Genomic DNA, 19,538 nt, shown 5'->3' with positions numbered 1-19,538 from the left:
GTGGAACTCAGCAGAGAAGCTGCTGCTGGTGCCCATATTATTACAATATGAGCAACCTAGGAATCACACGTATGATAGATGAATCATAGCTGCAAAACGCCATCACCGGGGCTAGAGCTATTATTATTTTTCATTTCTGTTTGCACTTGAGAGTAGCGTGACTCTGAAGAGTAAATGGCATGCTGACAGAAGCAACCGCTTGAGCTGTGCTGCACCTTGCAGATTGCTGCCTTTTACATTTCTGATTTGTAAAATTTATAATAAGCCACAATATGCTTGACAAGTAACAAAGACATCTGAATTGTGCAGCTTGATCTGCGGGAGGGCAGTTTGGTGGAAAGGTGTCATATGTCGGTGAACTCTGGTTTGTTGGGAAAGCCACTTGAAATTATTTTGGCATAACTGAATTTGTACAAATTGAGGAGTGGAATTTGTACAAAATCAGCAGTGGAAATGAATTACTGGTTCATGCCAGTGTGATAATCATCATAGAGTGGCCTGAAGCCCATTAAATAAGCATGGATTCAGGCAAGCCCAGAGGATCAAAAGGAACGCATGGCACAATAGCTCTCAGAGACCTGGCGTCTGGGACCTAGGGCAAACAGATTCACCTCTCTGGGTATCGCCCCTTCTCAGGCTGCAGTGTCTGACCAAGGGTACAATCTTTGATGGTTGTTGTAAAGATTCAAAGGCATGTGCACTCAGGGACTGGGCCTGGCAGACGGTAGATGGCATATTACTGTTATATTTTATTAGTAGTAGTAAATTTGCTACTGCTGTCTTTATCATTATTTAATGTGGTATTTGGAAATATTAAAGAATGGCAAGGAGAAATAATGACTGCCAGGAGCTATTCAAGTTAATGTGATCTGCTATTGTTTGTTGAGATTTGTTTTTGTCTTTTTAAGACAGGCCTTTACCATGTAGTTCAGGCTGGTCTTGAACTCACTTTGTAACTCCGGCAGGCCTCGACCTCTTAGTGATCCTTTTGCCTCAGCCTCTGGAGTGCTGGGATTATGGGCACACACCACCACACCTGGTGATGCTAGTATTCTTAAAGTTTCAAGAAACGTTAGTCCTTGTCCGAATCATTTTTTTTTTAAATCAAGAGATTTTCAATATTGGGCTTTTAGTAGGGTGGCTGAGTGTTGCATAGTATGCTAAGTTCATACGATTTAGAAAACAAAAGCCATGTTCTGTTCTACTGCCACATGCTGGCCCTAGGTGTGGTTGCAGGTTATTTTGGCTCTCTGGGCCTTGATTTCCTGAACTGATAAGTGACTACCTTGTTTCCTATGGTCAAAATAATACGCTGATGTGAAAGTGCTATGAACAGCCGTCACTAGCCATAAAAACTCAGTTTGTCCCATGAGGCTGAGTTAGCTTGCTGTAGTGGGATTGTATCTGTAAGGGCATGGGGACAAGAAGAAAAGTGCTGGGAAATCAGACAAGGTGGACTCCAGCATACGAACCAGGAGGGCTAAGAAAGCGAAGCAGGAGCCCTAGTCTGAGAAATGGTGAGAGGGCCTTTCAAAGAAAGCCGACTGGTTTGAATTTGAACCACATTTGGAGAAAGGGGCCAAGCTAAAATGCATGAGGTAGAAGTATTTCCACTGCCTGGGGCACCGAGGAACAGTGGGGGGGGGGCGGGGGCCAGTTGTGCTGTGCTTGGTTAATAAAAGAAGTCTGCTGCAGTGTGGCATGAAGTGGGTTTGCATGTGTTCCTTTGCCAGGCTGTAAAGGGGGCAAGGGGGAGCAAGTGGGTGGGAAAGTTGGGGGAGCCACAGACAAAGATTTGCAGGGACAAACACAAATAATATGTGCCGCTTAAAGGTTTCTGCATGGGAGGTGGCAGTGAGGTGGCGCAGGGAGACAGTAACCTGCGCCTGAGATGGACACGAAGGGACTGGGAAGTGAGGGGAAACCTAGAGCAGCTGGCAGCCGGCCCTCCTCCTGTTGCTGCTTCTCCTTCTGCAGTTCCTCCTCCTCTTGCTCCACCTCCTCCTTCTCCGATTGCACCACCTCCTCCTCCTTCTGCTCCTCCTTCTCCAGCTCCATCTCCTCTTCCTCCTGTTCCGTTTTCTCCTCCCTCTCTTCCTCCTTCTCCTCCGCCTCCTGCTGCTCCTCTTCTCCTGTTCCATCTCTTTCTCCTGTCCCTTTTCCTCCTCCTTCCCTTCCTCCTCCTCCTCTTCCCTCTGCTCCCCCTCCTCCTGCTCATCCTGCTCCTCCCTTTGTTCCTTCTTCTCGTCCCCCGCTGCACCTGGGCTGGTACCCATCCTCCATGTATCTTGGCTTTAGAGAAGAAAGACCTTGCTCTTGACTCTACTTAGTTTGCAAAGTACTGCAGGGTACTGCAGGGGAGGTAGAAAGTACTCAAGGGGAGGTAGAAAAAAGAGGAAAGGCACTTCCTGTAAGAAGGAGGTAGATGGCGAACTGGGCAATGACCCTTCTTACTGTGGAATGGTCCACAGGTTTCCAAAGCCTTCAAACCAACTAGAATGTGAAAGTGTGATTTAAAAAAAAGTTAAGCAAGCACATTGTTGTGACATATAATGTGGTCCACAAAATTTTAAGAATTAGTCATAAAATTTGGGGCCTAGACTTCAAAAAGCTAATTTTTATTCTAAGTATGGGAAGTGAAACATTCCACTCTCCAATAAAGGAAAGCCCATTCATTAACAGCATTTTTGGGAAAACAAAAGAATTCTATACAATCTAAAGCCCTTCAAAAAATAAATACAAGCAGTCACATAGGTTTCCCTGGAATTTTAGGAACAACAGGACTTTTATTACTTTCTCAAAGGGTGCCATCTTTTATGAGTTTATCAATGCAACTTGCTTTTCTTTCCACGTTTGAACGAATTTCTGGTATTTCTCTAAGTGGTTCCTCCAGGACTGGACTGTTGGTCCCTGACAGGTGTTCGCCCTACTCCCCTCACTTAGCCTCTGTGTGAACCACTGAGGCACTGGGGCTGGGCTGTTCTTCAAGAGACAATTCTAGTGTGACAAGTTAAGCAGTGATTTCACATAGGTCCTGTATTCCTTTGGGAATTAAGCTGAAGCCCTGACTGACCTCATTTATGCTGTAACTCATGGCAGAAAGGGAGGAAAAAATAAGTTTACTGTTGAGACTAGACTCAGAGGAAGGTAACTGACAAGCAAACAAGGAATAAGCAGATGTTCTGTGTCCGCCCAATGGGAAGGACATGGTGGCTAAATTCCCAGGATGCATCATGCTGATGGACTTCATAATGGCGGCCTTGCTTGACTCTATGTGGGTCCCACAGTCCCAGGGACAGAAGTACTGCTGAGGTCCTGTCTTATTTTACAAAAGGGTCAGAATATCCCTAAACTCACAGGGTCCTCTCTGATCAGGGCTGTATGAGCCATTTCTTTAATAGTCACTAGTGATGTTCTTGAGCTGAATCAGGTACGAGGACATCCAGGTGCAGTGACATCAGGTGACAGGTTCTCCTGACTGCAATGGCTTTCTGCTCTTCCCTACTCTTTTGGCTGCATCTCACAAGACTTTTGTCCAACCCTGGGATGCAAAGAAAGCTTTTGTCTGTCAGAGAGTTCTGAGGAGAGAGACAGGATGACTGCCGACTGCCGAGTAAGAAAAGGAGTGGCTGAATGTTCAGCGGCATAAGTGGTTTTCACTTTAAAATTTGGTTTTATTAGTATAGACGTTTGCGGTCCATGCAGTTTACACTCATATTAGTGAGCAGGTCTGTGTGCACGGCACAGCCTGATTCTTATTCTCCTCGCACCCATCTCTCTCCCTCAGTCTCTGTATCGTCCTTCCCCATTTTCATTCTTATCATTCTTATTTTGAATTTATGCTTACAACATATGCTATTTACATATATTATGGTTTTATTACACATGTGCGTGACATCTTAAACATCGTTGCTACTTCCCCATCTCTTCCCTTCTCCCCTTTTTCTAGATAGAAAGCCTTCCTTGTTTTTCACATGGCTATACTGGTCATCATTCATCATACTAATGAGCATTTATCAGCTACTTGGTAGCTTATGAGAAAACTAGGGCAAGTGCTATTATACTCTTTTACATACAAGGAAGAGGGATTCAGAAAGATGAGGTCACCTGTCAAAAGTCACAGAAGCGACAAGTGGTAAAGCTGAGACAGGAACTCACTTCTGTGACTTGTATGTTTGCATGCTACTTTGTCTTATGATGCTGATATCCAGAGACAGTAGGCAGGTAGACTTTTCTGGTGTGACTTTGGTCTTTTATTTGGTTTGTTTAATGCAGGGAAAGTTAGTGTCATCTTTTTCCCACTTTGCTCTTCTTCCATGCCACTCTCACACATAAATTCACTCCATGAAGTCATATTTTCAACAGGTCACTAGTTGCAGGTCTTCCACAGCCCATCTTTGCCATCTCATCCCCTCACTAGAGGCCACCGTTTCTATAACCACATTCTATCAACAGCATGACAAGAGGCAGAAGTGAAGTTCTTTTAAAATGCCAAAAAGTAGGAAGATCAGATTAAGGTATGGTGCTTGAAGAGGGAAAGTCTGCTGAAGAAGGTGGTGAGTCTCTGTCTAGGAATCAGAAAGAAGACACAGAAGGATGTGGAAATGGACAGAAACTTAGTGACACTAGAAAATGGAGAGGGGACAGATATGAAATGAGGCAAGTGGTATAAGCAGAAACGTACAAAGTGGGACACAAGGACACTTGTCATGATGTTCCTTGAAAGGGAACAGTAATTATTTCAAGTAGCTTAAGCAGAGAGATGGCTGCCTTTTTAAAAGGCATGGCAATAAAAGTTTAAACTCACCCGCAAGATTTCTTCAACACAGCTTGGATCACTGGGAAGGCTTACCTAAAACAAATAGAAAAAAAAATTAAGTGAAATCCAGTTATTCTCAGGGAAGTTCACTGTATAATAGTTTACTCCATAGGACACATTATATAAAGGTTAAAAAATGTAACTTTCCAAATTTTTTGCCTGTTGACCATTAAGCAGTATTTGCAACTGGTCACTTTTGTTTGACTTCAGCCGAACAGGAAGGTCGTAGCTCAAGGTGCAGAAAGAAAATGACTCCTTATTCCATCACTGATATGCTATGGGACACTGAGACACCTCCCATTCTTCGGGTCTTGTGTTTGCCCATCTATCCAGAAGGAGCTTGATCCCATGATCCTTTAGGCCTCTTTGACCCTCTAATGGTTTAGTACAACATCCGCTTAAAAGACGAGACCTTATATAAAACAATTCTATGATTGAATTGAGTCCTCTTTGAAGCTGAGAGCTCAACTGGATGCCTCCTTTTTAAAAATTCAAGCCAGCAGTGGTGGCACACGCCTGTAACTCCAGCCTTGAGAAGCTGAGGCAGGAAGATCACATGTTTAACTCCAGCCTAGACTACATGGTGAGTTCAACCTAGCCTTGACTATGTAGCAATACCTTTGAAAATGTCTTTTTTTAAATCTAAAACAGGAAAGCTAAACAATTGTGTGAATCTCATGCTTGCCTTAGCACTTAGCAAGAGAATCTGATGAACTGTATTTCTCAATGTGGACACTTTGCTAATCAATCCGAATTCAAGGCACTTGTAGAAAAGTATTGGTGATCTACTCCATGTCAAACAAAATGGCCCCATTCTGCAGGAGCTGTGTAACTGGAGAAAGCAACAATCCAAGTACCAAAATAAGATGCCAGCTACAAGATGGGATGATTAAGGACCTGGGATTAGGACAACCCCCTGGAGAGATGTCTGCTAATCCTCACATCACCCGTGCATGTTATGAGCACACCCTAGACATTACTAATGCTCCTCTCCATGCCTTCACCCTCTGCAAGCCTGCTCACTTCCAATCTTCACCCCTGTTGCAATAAGGAGGATAGGGGGTGTCTTTCATTGGCTGACTTAGAATAGCCTAGAGAAAGCATCAACACCACTTCCACACACCCCAGGCCTTTGCAAAGGAAATATGCTACCCTGAGATTGCAATATGAGCTCAACTACATTTAAGGGAATGGGGAATAGACTAAAGTACCAGGTTTCCTCAATCTTAAAAAAATAAAAATACTGCAAATTGTCAGTTGGTATTAAAGTTGTACAGTAAATGTATTAATTTCAAGCAGTGCTTATTAAGTATCTTCTACATTCAAAGGTCCGTGCTCCAGGGAGTGTAAAATCTCTATGAGAGGAGGCAGGCAGAGACAGTCACTAATAACTTGGGGCTAGCCATACTGGATTATCCAGTGCAGTTCCTCTTTACCCTTGTTGTCCTAGTATAATTATTGATGGCATCCCCTTTCATACTCAAAATGTCCCAATTTGGCTCAAATTATATAATTATCCTACTACTACTACTAGTACTACTATAACACCAGCTATTTGGCTCAAAAAGTTGGTTCATTGTAAAAGAACCTTAAATTCTAGGTTTCAGAAAAAGAATCCACAGGTGACTCAGCCTAGCACAGTTAATTCAATCTTTCTCGTAACAAAAATTTTTGAAAGCCTAGGACTGAGCAACAGGTTGATGCTCGGTAAACATGCAACAGGAAGCAAAAAGAAGATTTAGTATCCTCCCTAGTAGAGTTTGTAGGCTCCACAGGAAAGTGGGTACGTGAGAGGAATCACAGTTAACACACCAGTATAACTGGCGGGCGCTACAATGACAAAGACTATTTCCTGGACACCAGTTTTGTTAAAATAAAAGGTTCTGTGTACAAGTAACTGTGAGAGATGCTGCCATCCTTGTCCTCCTCTCAAAGACCTGTGATGCATATCACACAAGATGAGACAAGGTCTGTTTTAATGTTGCACATCCCTGACTCACTTGATCCTTGCAATTCTGAATTTTCAGCTTTTATGTATAGTCTCCAATTAATGAATATTGCTATCCCATAGAATGTGTGTTCAGAGAAAGCACACGCCCAGGGAGAAGCTATGCTACCATATTATCGCATTATAGAGCTCACCTGGTCATTCTTAACAGTAAATAAAATCCCATTGCTGAATGCTCCAGTGACTGTCAAGAAAATTCTCGAACTTCCCACTAACACCTTCCCGAAACACAAAGGTCAAAAGGATTGTAAGTCTTCAATATCATTGCTGCGGGCTGCCTAAGCTAAACAAGTATGAACCAGTATCACCAAACGTCTATGCTGTCCTTGGGTCTATGAATCAATGTTAATTTTGAAATAAAGAGGAAAATATATCACTAATAATTACACATAGCAAGAGCACTTTGTTATGAGTCGAAAGAGTTAGGTGGGTTGCTTGGTCCCTTCCCATTGGAAATAGGACTTCACTCCTCTGAGTCCTGTTTTTTCAGCTGTAGTATAAATAAAATAATGGTGATACTCATCCTTGTTTAATATTACAGGGTTTCTGTGAGCATCAAACCCAATAAGTAAAAGGACTGTGCTATGAAACCTACAAAACACAATACACCGAGACACAGTTATTATCCCTCGCCTGTGATTCTCCTTACTTTTGTTATTAAAAGTCCAGGCTTCTTGCCTGTGCGAGCTAAGAGCTGACTCTTGTCAACTGAAAATATCATCTGTACACCTGGAATTACAAATGCCTATTCCTTTATGGAGGAAATGCTGTCAAAAGAGAAAGAATTGTGGGCTCTGGAGCTTTGCGGCAAATCCAATAACAACGAGTGCAATCAGTAACACTCTGGATTGAGAAGAACACTACAGAAAAGCGCAGTCAAATCAATCTGCATTTGCATCCAGCATTCAGATATCTGTCTTTTTTTTTTTTTTTTTTTTTGAGGTGACTAGTTCTGCAAATTCACCTAACCCAGCCCACAGCTGGCTTCTCCATAAGATAATTCCAGGGGAGTAGCATCAACCAGCCAACATTTATTTCCTACAAGCTTAGAACAGTGCTGGGCGCTGGGGGTGGGGGTGGGGGTAAGATAAATAACTGTGTGACTTGGCCTCTTTCTCTCAGAGTTAACTGTCTAGATGGGACAGGAAAACAAATAATTAGGGACCCACTGGGACATACATTGTAAGGTAGTCTGACAAGGGTAATAGGATCCTATTCATTCCCACTCCGCCTATTCATCAGTTCTCCCTCTGCTTCTTTAGACAACAAATCCTGATTGAGCTCACACTGTGCTCAGGATGGTGCCAAGGGGGAGGATTTAAAGGCGCTGAAGACAACACCACTTCTGCCTCTGAAGCTCCAAGCCAGTGGGACAGACAACACTTACAGGGGAAACAGACACTACCAAGCAGGGGATCTCATTTAGGTGCTAGGGAAAGGGTACCTACCGGGTTCATGGACAGAGCCATGTCTGCCAGAAGCTCCCAATCGCTGAGGTCCCCACTGTAGTCCTTACTCCATATGGGAGTGAAAAGCCAAGGATTTGACATGGCTGAGAAGTGCTGGGGCCACCTGAGGCCACTTGAGTTTCTGACCCCCCTGCAGCACAGCACCGCCAACACTCAAGGGAAACTGCACTAAGGCCCGGCTGGATTATGTCCTCTTGTGCTCTCTCTTTTCCTCTCAGGCACCCCTCACCCTACGCAACACACACCTCTCTGGGGAATTCTGGAGGAGCCACTCACACAGGTGTGACAGAGAGAGACTGAGGAGAGAACTAGTGGTGGCATTGGGATTAGAACTGCGGCCCATGGAGTTGCAAGCTGCTGCTTCATTCCAGAGCCACCTTTTCGAGACTCCCTTTAAATCCACTCTTGAGTATTCAGATAGCCCACAAAGCACAATTAGCCACTCAGAGCTGCAGCGTACTTTCAGGTTCCCCTTCTCCGCCCCCTCCTCCTAGAGCAGAAAGCAAGCTGCATGAGGATGCACAGGGGAGGCTGTGCGCTCCCTCCTGGCCCCATAGGACACTCTTGTGCTGGGCAGGGTAGAGGTTCCCTAAGGACCAGCGAAGAGAGGCACATGTCAGGCCGGTGACCAGTTGCCTGAGTGCTCTCACCAAGTGCCTACCCTCTCTGCATCTAGCGGTGTGGGCTGCCACCCCATGTAGCAGAGGGAGACCACGCACAGATCATCTGGCTGGTGATAAATAACATATCTTAGGAAATAATCAGGGTACCTTTAAATCATCAACTATTCAATTAACTGCAGCAACAATAAATGAATTGCATAGGATGTTTTAATCATTCTGGAATTAATCAGTTTGGAGCATACTTCCTGGTGATTAGGGTAATACAAGGTATCAAAAATACTCTGATTGTGGCATTGAGAGACACAAGCAGCAGCTACCAATAGTAAGCAGAAAACATGGAAATCAATGTAAAACATTAAAAGGAAAATGACCATTACATGCCTAACCCAGGGAAGTCAGATGCATGTCTCTGTGTAGATTTTTCCTAAGGGAATGCAAGGAAAAAGCACACATCTTTTTTTTTTTTTTTTTTTTTTTTTTTTTTTTTTTAAATCATCCTGAGGTTGTCCTGCAATGCCTGGCGACTAGAGCCCATTAACCTCAGTATTTTCCTCCTTGACAACACTTTCTTAAAGTAAAACTTAAAAATTGCAAGTTGGATTGCAAGTTTAGTAATGGGGCCCAGTTAAACAATATCCACCACTGGTACTGATGGCAGCCTCCAAACTAATTCTGTTTGTATTTTCATTAACAAAGCATCACATTTATCCCCATGATTGATTTATGGTACCCTGTGCTCCCTGGCATAATTATTAATAAGATGAAAACTTGGGTTTTAAAAAAAGGAAACAGCAGCCTGTGAGGTTCCTTTCTGCATGCCTCTGGGATCCCCTCATCTCCCATTTCAAGGAGTTCCAGTTTTCCACACTGAATTCCAGAAACTGCAAACTCCATTCACATTCTGTCTGTCCCCTGCTTCCTGTTTCACCTGAACCTGTCCCTATCCTAGTTTGAATTCATGAACCTGTGATTAAATGAGAACAGTTAGTATCACATAAGCTGTAAACAGAACTTCCCGGATAACATAACTTGAATCAAAACCAAAGAAGGATTCGTAACATTTACATGATGCCACCAAACCAGTTCATCTTCCCATTTCATTTCAATTCAGCAAAAGTCTTGAGTGTCCAAAAGACTTGGTATTTATTTTCAAATCCTGCTTCCGGTCAATTTTTAAGAAAGTCAAATGATTAAAATACCTCATGTAAATAAAGCAAATCTGCACCTCTTTAAGACAGAATGAAAAGTGGGGCATGGGGCTCAAAGGGTGTCAACACATAATGTTTTAAATGGAACTCAGAAGACTATTGCCTGTATAGAATCATACTTGGAAATAAATCCAAAAAAGAAGAGACAACGATGAGCCTTTATATTGCACAATGCAACTTGATAATTTACTATATTTTCTGGAGAATTTAGGGGAAGTTATCTTTGAAGCTCAAAAAGCCTTGGATTCAAATCTCAGCCCTGAAACTAATTGGCTTTGTGACTTTGAGCAAACTACTTGAACCTGTCTGTAGCTGTTTCCCTATCTACATAAAAGCAATAAAATCAAAACAAAACAAAACAAAGCTACCTCTAGGATTCTTGAGAGACTGAAATGAAGCAGGTATAACAGAGCATACCTCAGCCGGGCAGTGGGTGCACATTAAATGTCCACGGACTCCTCTTCTTCATCTCCTCCAAGGCCCTTAGAAAGGCGGCAGCCTCCTAAGCCTAGGTCCCACTGAAGAGATAGTTTGGTCGCCTTGTAAACTGAACCCCGTAACATCTTATGAATGTCACTAATTATGAAGTCCACTTCAGGGGCCCAGTGCATACAGAGTTTCATGCTGCTGCTCCACCTGGTGGCACTCACTGAAGGTGACAAAGGAGGCTAGAGATGGGCTTGGAGGGTATGTCAACAGACTAGGGGGGTGAGGGCAGGCGGGGTGGGGGAGCGGTGGGCAGATGACATGCTTCATTATGGGGGCATCTCTTCACTGATTACATTAGGTATGGGAAACTGCAGAATGCATATGCAGAAAGGCCCATCATCAGCTGAAAGTACCTAATGGCAGATGGAATTTCAAGTGAAGAGTACTTAATTCAGTGAGTTCTGAATAGCCATTAGCTCACTGTTCATTTATTTGGTCTAATAGCTAGTTTCTATAGAGGAGGGAGCTATAATCGGTAGGGTGTGTGTGTGTGTGTGCGCGCGCGCATGCACAAGTGCGAGAATGTTGTAGACTTAGGGATAAACAGGGTAAACACATAGAGGAATAGTGTTATAAGAAACCAAGAACCCCCATGGAAACTCTTGGTGTTCTGATCTACAAGACCGCAAAGATGCCCCGGCTCTTGTCACTTGGGCTGGTCAGTGAGGTCATTCTGGCTGTTGCTGCTCCCAAAGCTCACACTTGTGTCTCAGCTGCTCATTCGCCTCTGGCCAGGCCCTCTACATGTGTATTCTCCAGGCTCAGCTTATAGCTGTTTGGTCTTCCTGCTCTTTCACAGCCTGCCTTACTCCCTCCCCCAGCATGCTTACCCCTTTTTTCCTACGCTCTTTCTGACCTTCTGTCTGTTCCTGGGGCCTGCACAAAAACACACAGAGGTTTCGCCCAGGACTTCTTCCAGCTGAAATTCCTGGGTGTCATCTGACTCTTCAGAGCCCACAGAATGCTCATTCCTGTCTGGTCCCAACCCTAGCACTGCAGCCAACGACCATTTACACTGAAGTCTGGATTCAGCCAAATCCCTCCTGACTGCATTTTTGCTAACATTAACGTCTACATGGCATGCAGCCCTGTAATTTCTTATAGTAAAACAATTGCAAAAGGGGAGATGCACAAATCGGAGTAAGTCAATTGCAGAACTAATACATGATCTAAATATACAGGAAAGGTAAAACAGGAAGCGAGTTCACTTTTAAATTCTTTCAATTAAAGAGTAAATGTTAGGGTTTTTGGAGTTGCCATAGGGTCCTTATCTCTCTAGTGATCACTGCAACATTGTACAGCATAGAGCAACTAAAACACTGGAAAGCCGTAATCTGACTTGTAGATAAGTATCTAATAAACTAGTGAAAAGAACAACACAGTGTCAGGAAATAGCAGGGTCAACTCCAAAGTCTACTATTAATTAGCTATGTGATTTAAGAGAATTCATTTTCTCACTCTCCAGCCGATAGAGTGTCAGGCATGGGAATCTGTTACAATTGGTCAGGGTTTTATAGCACACATAAGGGTGAAAACGTGATAGGGAATACATAAAAGATTACCGATTATTATTTTATCAACAAAATGAAACAAAACAACCATCATCACTGCTATTTTATAAATTAAAGGATAATAAAGTATTCAAAGATGTTAATCGCAGAATAAAGGAGTTTCATCAAAATACAGTACAGTGAGAAAACATATGTCAACATTAAACACAGGCACACACATGCACACATACACACAACATTGTCCTTGTATTTCCTATTTTGCCAAGAATAATAATACCTTTGCATTGTGCAGCTGGATATGTGGGCTCATCTTTCATGATGCGAAATTGACTTAGTATTGGGGGGCAGAGAGGCAGAGAGTGAATAAACAGTTCCTACTCTGAAAGGAGTAGAGAATTAAGACAATAAGAAGTTGTGAAGTAGGGGTGAGGGTTTTCTTGTTTTGCTTTGTTTTTTAAGAGGGAGAGTGTTAAGGCATCTTTATACATTGATGGATGCAACTCAGTGCAACAGATAAAGTGGATAATTGTAAAAGCCAAGTCCTTGAGAAGGAGAGAACAGGCCAAGACACAACGGGAGAAGTCGGTCTGAAATAGGAGCATGACTTCTAGACACTACTTTCATTGTATCAGGATGGAAGGCAGAGTACCCAGGTACGTAAGTGGTGGGGCTAGAGAGATTAAAGATGAGATGATGAGGTGCTACTTGCCTGATTGTATCTATTTTTGTCCAGGAAGGATGTGGCAGGGTCATCAGCTGAGAATGCTGTGCCGTTATCAGAAACAAGAGAAAAGAAAGGTGGGAAACTTTTTCTTGGCCAACAAGAACATGAAGTACGGGTTTGCTACAGAAGTGTAATAGAAATATCTGGCCACGCGTGAATCACAGGAGATACTGTACACACCCAGCATGTGGAGCTAAAAGAAGGAAGAGGGAGAAGGAAGGGAGTTAAAAGTCCAAGAGCTCTGATGACTTATCAGAAGTGTTTCTCCGCTCCGCACTATTAGCTTCTGTGCTACCCACCACTGATTAGTTAATTAAGCACAGTTCGCAGTTCTCCACCTGCTGTAATCTATAAATGGATTCATTCTGAGTGGGATAAGCAAAGAGTCTAAGTGTAAGATTCATGATTTCCTGGGACTCTACGTGGTGATTCCTGTAATATTCATCAGAAGCCTGGATGAAATTAAGCCCACGGGGTCAAATACGGCCTGCAGGTGTGAGGTTCTCCTCGGGGGTAAAATGAATTCAACTCTTATCTCCAGGGAAGCACAGAGAACCCCATTAACTTGTATCCTCTGAACGGAGAGTGCTCCCATAGGACATTGGAAGGAGTCCAAAATGTTTAAAGAAGAGCCCTTTTTAATCACTTAAATATTTTGTATGTAAGCAAGACTTTCACACATGTGATTATGTGATTATTAACATGAAACATTCAAGATTTGATTATCTTTTTTTAACATATCTCGGATTGACAGTCTTCAAAGCATTTGTGCCTCTAGAGACACAAAAGACTCCTTCACTAAAAACAAAAAACAAAACCAAAGCAACAGGCAACCAAGTGTTTAGATCTTTGATGGAGTTTCTGAAGACACTGCCACAGGCATGTTATAAAGTCTTTGTTTTTATTGTCTTTTTGAGACAGGGTTTCACAGTGCAGTTCAGGTTGGCCTTACATTCACTTTGTAGCTCAGGCTGGCCTCAACTCGCAGTGATCCTCCTGCCTCAGGCTCCCAAGTGCTGGAATTACAAGCATGTATTTACCACTCATTTTTTTTGTAGATCTTGTAGAAAATAAAGATCTTTCCTTGACTTTCACCCTAAAGAAATCACTACTGTTCTGGATACACAGCTAATGATTTGAATGTCTGTTTTAAAATAAGAAACCTTTAGCTAAATTTCCCTTGAAAAAAATAAGCTGAATGGACTTCATAAATGATACCAACACATGCCCTCAAAAAAAAGTGACAACAGAATGTACTTGATTGAAAGTGGCTCTACTTTCGGAATAACCTCGAACAAACTTGGCGCCTTACGGACTCTCAAACCTTGCACTTAAGATTGTCTTAATTGCTAGTGGATGACACCGCAGTTCCACAGAAACAGAATTACAATTGCTCTTCTTTGACAGTGATGATCCTAAAGAACGAGCCATGTGCATGGGAACTGAATTCTTGCCAGCTTCCCTATTATTTATAACTCTAATTAAAACACTTTTATCTATTAATGCCAAGTGACATTGCTAAATATATTCGGGGAAGTTCACATTCTTTTTTCCTTGCACTTCAGAAATCTCTTAGATCTGGACCCACTTACATGTGGTTTTACTGCTCACTAAAATGAAATGATAGCTAAGAATAACTCACTTCCATTAGATTTATAAATCTCATTAATTAATTCTACATCTCCAATGGTGTAGAGACCGAACTCAAATGCAAGACCTAATTAAAGAGAAGTAAAAAAAAAAATGTTAAGAAACAACACTGAGATTGAAACACAGAAGTAACTGTTTAGCCTCAGATTAATGAGGCGCTATGCTAAGCAAGCATGTCCATTAATCCCTAATGAGGATTTTAAACACATTAAAACTTCCTAATACAAAATGTTTGCCTTCCTTTTATCCAATAACAAATAAGCCAATAATTTTCTGGCTCTAAATGACACTGTTAACTGTCACGACATGTTTTATTTGACAAACCCTCCATTCAAATACTGTAAAACCAATTAATTTGCCTGCTGTGAAATGCGTTTCTTGATAGCTTTTATGTGAGTTTTTTTCTTCTCAAAGAAATATAAGTAGGAGGTCAATGTAGGTGCCTGATTTTGTTTGAAAAAATATGCCACAGTAGCTATAGGTTGTCAACTCTGTTTGAATTTCAAATGAATTGAAAGACAACCTCCATTTTCAGGTCATCAATCACAGATCGGTCTCCGGATAAGCAAACTGCATCAGAGTAATAGTTTGATTACCATGAAGACCGTCTCATATTGGAGAAGAGAGAGTTGGCAACATCACTACTTTGTTCAGTTATAATGATTCACAACACCGGCCTTTCTCCCTCCTCTTTTGTTAAGTGACCTGGTGCTTTATTACCAATTTCCTGCTATATCCAGCACTCCCCAAATAGGCCTGCATGTGTGTATCAGAAATCATCTCTAAAGTTGGAACTTATTCCTGATGCTTTGATTTGAAAACATCAAAATCCACTATGCTTTGTTTCACTGGCAAAAATCAGTACAACCAATACAAGAAATTCCTGTTTTTCAAACTTCCCCTGTGCCTTACTTAGTGCCTCCAGTTAGGTACAGAGATGGCCCCATGGTCCCATCTGCCCAGCATTATGCAGCCCCTGGAGAATCTTGGCTCATTGGAAAGGCATGGCACCTTTCCAGGAAATGCATCAGCAAAACATAGACACTTGATGCTGTGTGGGTCATTAAGAAAGGATTTGTAACATTAAGAGTGGGTCCACAACATCCAGCATTCGAGCCCTCTGCCTTCTGAACTAAAAGTCAGAGAAGGAATGAAATATAGTACACTATAGTTTATGGAGCTTAGTGTTTTGGGTCAATTAAAGGAAAGTTTATGCATGGCACCAGTAATCTCAGCTTGTCTCACATCTACATGAGAACCAACAATTGCTTATTTCTGAGCTGTAGATATATGCAGGATAAACACACTCCTAGGAGGCATTTATAATTCTAGGCATGAATACAATTCATTATTAATATAAGTAAATGGTTAATAAAATAACCAAACTGTCACTATGAGGATCAATATGTTTGGGGGAACCTGTTCATGCTAAGGAAATAGTCCAAAATGAAAAATATGTAATGCACCCACACTATGCTTGATGCACTGTGCTAAGCACTATGGGAAATTCAATAGATAATGAGCAAAGAATATCCATAGAGAGCTGTATGTTTTGACACCTCCTCAAAACATTCATGTTATAAAAACACTCATGTTGAGGACTGGCCTTCATCCTGACCCTTAGGAGTGTAGCTTGGTGGTAGAATGCTCACTTGATACTTGCCAAGCCCTGGCACCATCAAAAATGGAAGCAAACTAGAAACCTCATTTTGAAGTTTAAGTACCTTTTTAACAAATTTTAAGAGGTAGGATATTTAAGAGGTGCTTAAGCTACACGGGCTCTCCACTCATGAATGAATTCATGTTGTTATCACTAGAGTAGCTTTGTTACTACTGGAATAAGTTCCTTATAAATGGATGAGTTCATCCTTCTTTGCCTCTTTCTGACATCTTATCTTTGGCCTTTTACCATGTGATGCCTTTTATCACATTATGACAGAGAAAAAAAGGCTCTAACCAAATGTCTGCACCCTGACATTATGCTTTCAAATCTCCAAAACTATTAGCCAAGTAAAAGCCACATTCAGTGTAAATAACTTGAACTCGGGCATTAGGTTACAGTAGCACAAACAGACAAACAGAAGCCATGTGGTATCAATGAGTAGACAAGACCCACATGCCTAAAATGAGCAGTGGCAGTGAAAGAGGGGACATATTTTTTGATCCGTGAATCAGGGTCATTGATAGAAAAAGGGTTTTTCTTTGAATAGTTAGCAGAAACAGTTTCCATGAAACAATTCAGATGACCAAATATAGGAACTACCAGGATAGTTATGTGGAGAATGAAAAGGGCTATTTGAAGTCAGATCTAGCCTATATATCACAATATAGGGAGTAATTCTACTTTAAAAAGCTAGACAATGATACTTTCAAGTAGTTGTAGAAGATAAAACTTTCCATGGGTACATGATAGTCAGGAAAGGAAAGTGACCTGACTCTGACTTTGAAGAGGAATAATTCAGACAGGCAGGAAATTTGGTGTGTGACAAAGATGCAATGGTATTTCCTGAAAGCACCTTAGTCCTGGCACAGTGGAATAAGATTGCCAAAGGGCAGAAAATGTGTAAGATTAGTCCAACTAAAAACTACCTAAGCACACTGGGCATCATTCTACAAGGTATGATCAGAATATCCACTGGACAATTACATTTTTAATATTATAGCAAAGGACTCAGTGCTATGAATCCCCTTCAAAATGTTCCTCCTTGCTTTGAGTACACTTAACCCATCATTGTTGCACCTTCTGAAGCAATTCCACAAGTCACTCCATCATAAGTACCTTTAGTTGTGCAGTTATGGGTGCTTCAATATCCTGAATCAATTAAACATCATTAGTTTTCAGGTTCCTTTTGACTTTGGAGAAGAGCCAGAAGTCAAACAACACTAGATTCGGTGAACAACCTGGATGAGGACACACCATAGTATTCTGACTGGCCTGCCTCTCTGTTGGACTCAGCAGTGGATTTACATTATGTTTTTAATAATACCTTGCAAAGGCACTCATGAGCATGGATTTGCAGAACAGCTTTAGAAAGTGGCTGGAATGATGGGATAAATGTGTTTGTGGGCAAGAGGAATGTTTTGAGAGAGGTTACTGCCAATGTGTCTTTATAAAAATTTCAACATTCACCATATTTTTCTATCATACTGCATATAACACTCTGCAGAAACTCTCAAAATTCCTTTAGTGTTTAATGAGATCTTAGTTAACTTTCTTGAGGCAACAGTCTTGAAGAAACTGTCAGATCACTGACAATCTTTATGACCTCCTGTCAAGTCACAGTTTTCTAGATGTAAACCAAAGAGATTGCTTGGAATCCAGTTTCTATAGTGCTTACCACTTGCTAACAGAAGTATGTCAATCTGTGGCTCAAAGCATATTATTTTCAAAGCTTAAATTTGTCTTGATTGTAATTTAATTAGAAGTCTCCAATAAAAGCTACATATTTTACAGGTACAGACCCTGAACAATTAACATAAGTAAAAATTTCAAGCTGATATTTTCCTAATGAAGGCAGATCACATGTTGGAGATCTTCAGCGGAAGCACTAAAACTTGGGACAGTTCAATTTTGAATATCGGGGAGACTGCAATGGCAATTAGATGTCGTTTTCAAAAATAGTAAGTCAGCCCCCAAAGTCAAAGTGCTTCAAACCTATGACAGCTTCTCATTGAGTTATGAAACACTGGGAAAATGTAGTGAAAATATAATCTATACTTGGCTAAGTCAATGAACTTGATGCCAAAGTATGTAGAAATGGCTCCTGTTTGAAAAGATTATTTTGAAAAACAAAATACAATTATTTCTAAAGCTTCCATTTCAATCAAGATTTGGGAATATACCGAAACCACTAGGCATATAGTGTACTCGTGACCTTTTCAACTGTCAGAGCAGACAGATTTTTATCTTATGCGAATCAACCCAAAACCTCAAAGGTGCAGTGCCAGAGCATGAATCCATTTCACTAGACAGTCATTGAAATTATAATTCAAAGTTCAACTTACTTTCGAATTTTCTACTGCAATATTTTTGGCAGCCCAGGGCAGAAAGTCGAAACCTGGTTTCCAATGGAGACCACATCTAGTGGTTTCTAAATGTTGGCAGCAAAAATTCTTCCTTGTCAAAGAGATGAGCAGATGCTGGATTTCATTAATTTACTTTCGATGACTGCTACTCACTCTGAGGAAGACTTTCTTTACCTAAGGATGGTGACCTGCTGTTGGACCCCATCAGAAACAGACATGAAGAGACACTGATATATGAGGAGACTGGGAAATTCCCTCGAGTGGCCTTCACAGTCTCCACAAGTTTCATTTATTCTCATTGATGCCACAAGCAAAAAAAAAAAAAAAAAAAAAAAAAAAAAAAAAAAACACAAGAGTTGTGTCAAAGACGTATAAATGAAATCTTTAAAAGCTCCCAATTTGAGATAAATAAACCCACTAATACGTACTGCACTCTATAAACTGTATTTGAAGCTCCTTGGAATCATTTTAAAGTCTTTCTTCATGCAAATGGATGATCAGAAAGCATAGATACTTTATACGTCTAAAATAATACACTAGCTTGATATACTAGCAAATCTTAAGTAATATTTACTATTCATCTAGTTTGGTATCCAAAAATTTCTGTGCTGAAGACACATTATCAATAAAACATACTATGATCACAATAACTTTGGAATTATCTAGCCTGGTACTTATCTATACTTATAAAATATGATTCATTAATTCGTAAAGTTTAACCTTTCTAACCAACATGTGCTCAAAAGGAAAGTAAGACACTGTATCAGAATAATACAAAATTTTTGAGCAGCATCTGACACCTCCTATGTTATGAGCTTTCCAATTAACATTTCCAAGATTCTAAGTTTCTCATGTCTACAATGTGTTAATTTCTACATATGAGATCTCCTAGGTCCTTAATGTGAAGATACTAACCCCTGAATTCAAAACTTCAAGAGCAACATCTTGGTGGCATATGAAAACAAAACAGGGCATGAGGGCAATACCCAGAATATCTTCTTCTATTACTGC

The 19,538-nt window shown here is 41.2% G+C and overlaps 1 protein-coding gene across 6 annotated transcripts in view; it reads right to left on the bottom strand.

The window, feature by feature from the left end:
* Positions 1-19,538, bottom strand: part of Aff2 (ALF transcription elongation factor 2) — a 468,295-nt gene that overhangs the window by 172,466 nt on the left and 276,291 nt on the right. For all 6 annotated transcript variants that reach the window (XM_063246498.1, XM_063246500.1, XM_063246499.1 and 3 more), the window contains one exon: positions 4,808-4,852. In XM_063246498.1, the coding sequence (XP_063102568.1) occupies positions 4,808-4,852 (45 nt within the window). The remainder of the gene's footprint in view (positions 1-4,807; positions 4,853-19,538) is intronic.

The sequence above is a fragment of the Cavia porcellus genome, unplaced genomic scaffold (genome assembly GCF_034190915.1).
Source record: "Cavia porcellus strain 051 isolate PalLab524CR breed Dunkin Hartley unplaced genomic scaffold, mCavPor4.1 scaffold_3, whole genome shotgun sequence".
Lineage (NCBI taxonomy): Eukaryota > Metazoa > Chordata > Mammalia > Rodentia > Caviidae > Cavia > Cavia porcellus.
The sequence above is the reverse complement of the archived record's forward strand: the minus strand, read 5'-3'. Positions and strand labels throughout refer to the sequence as shown.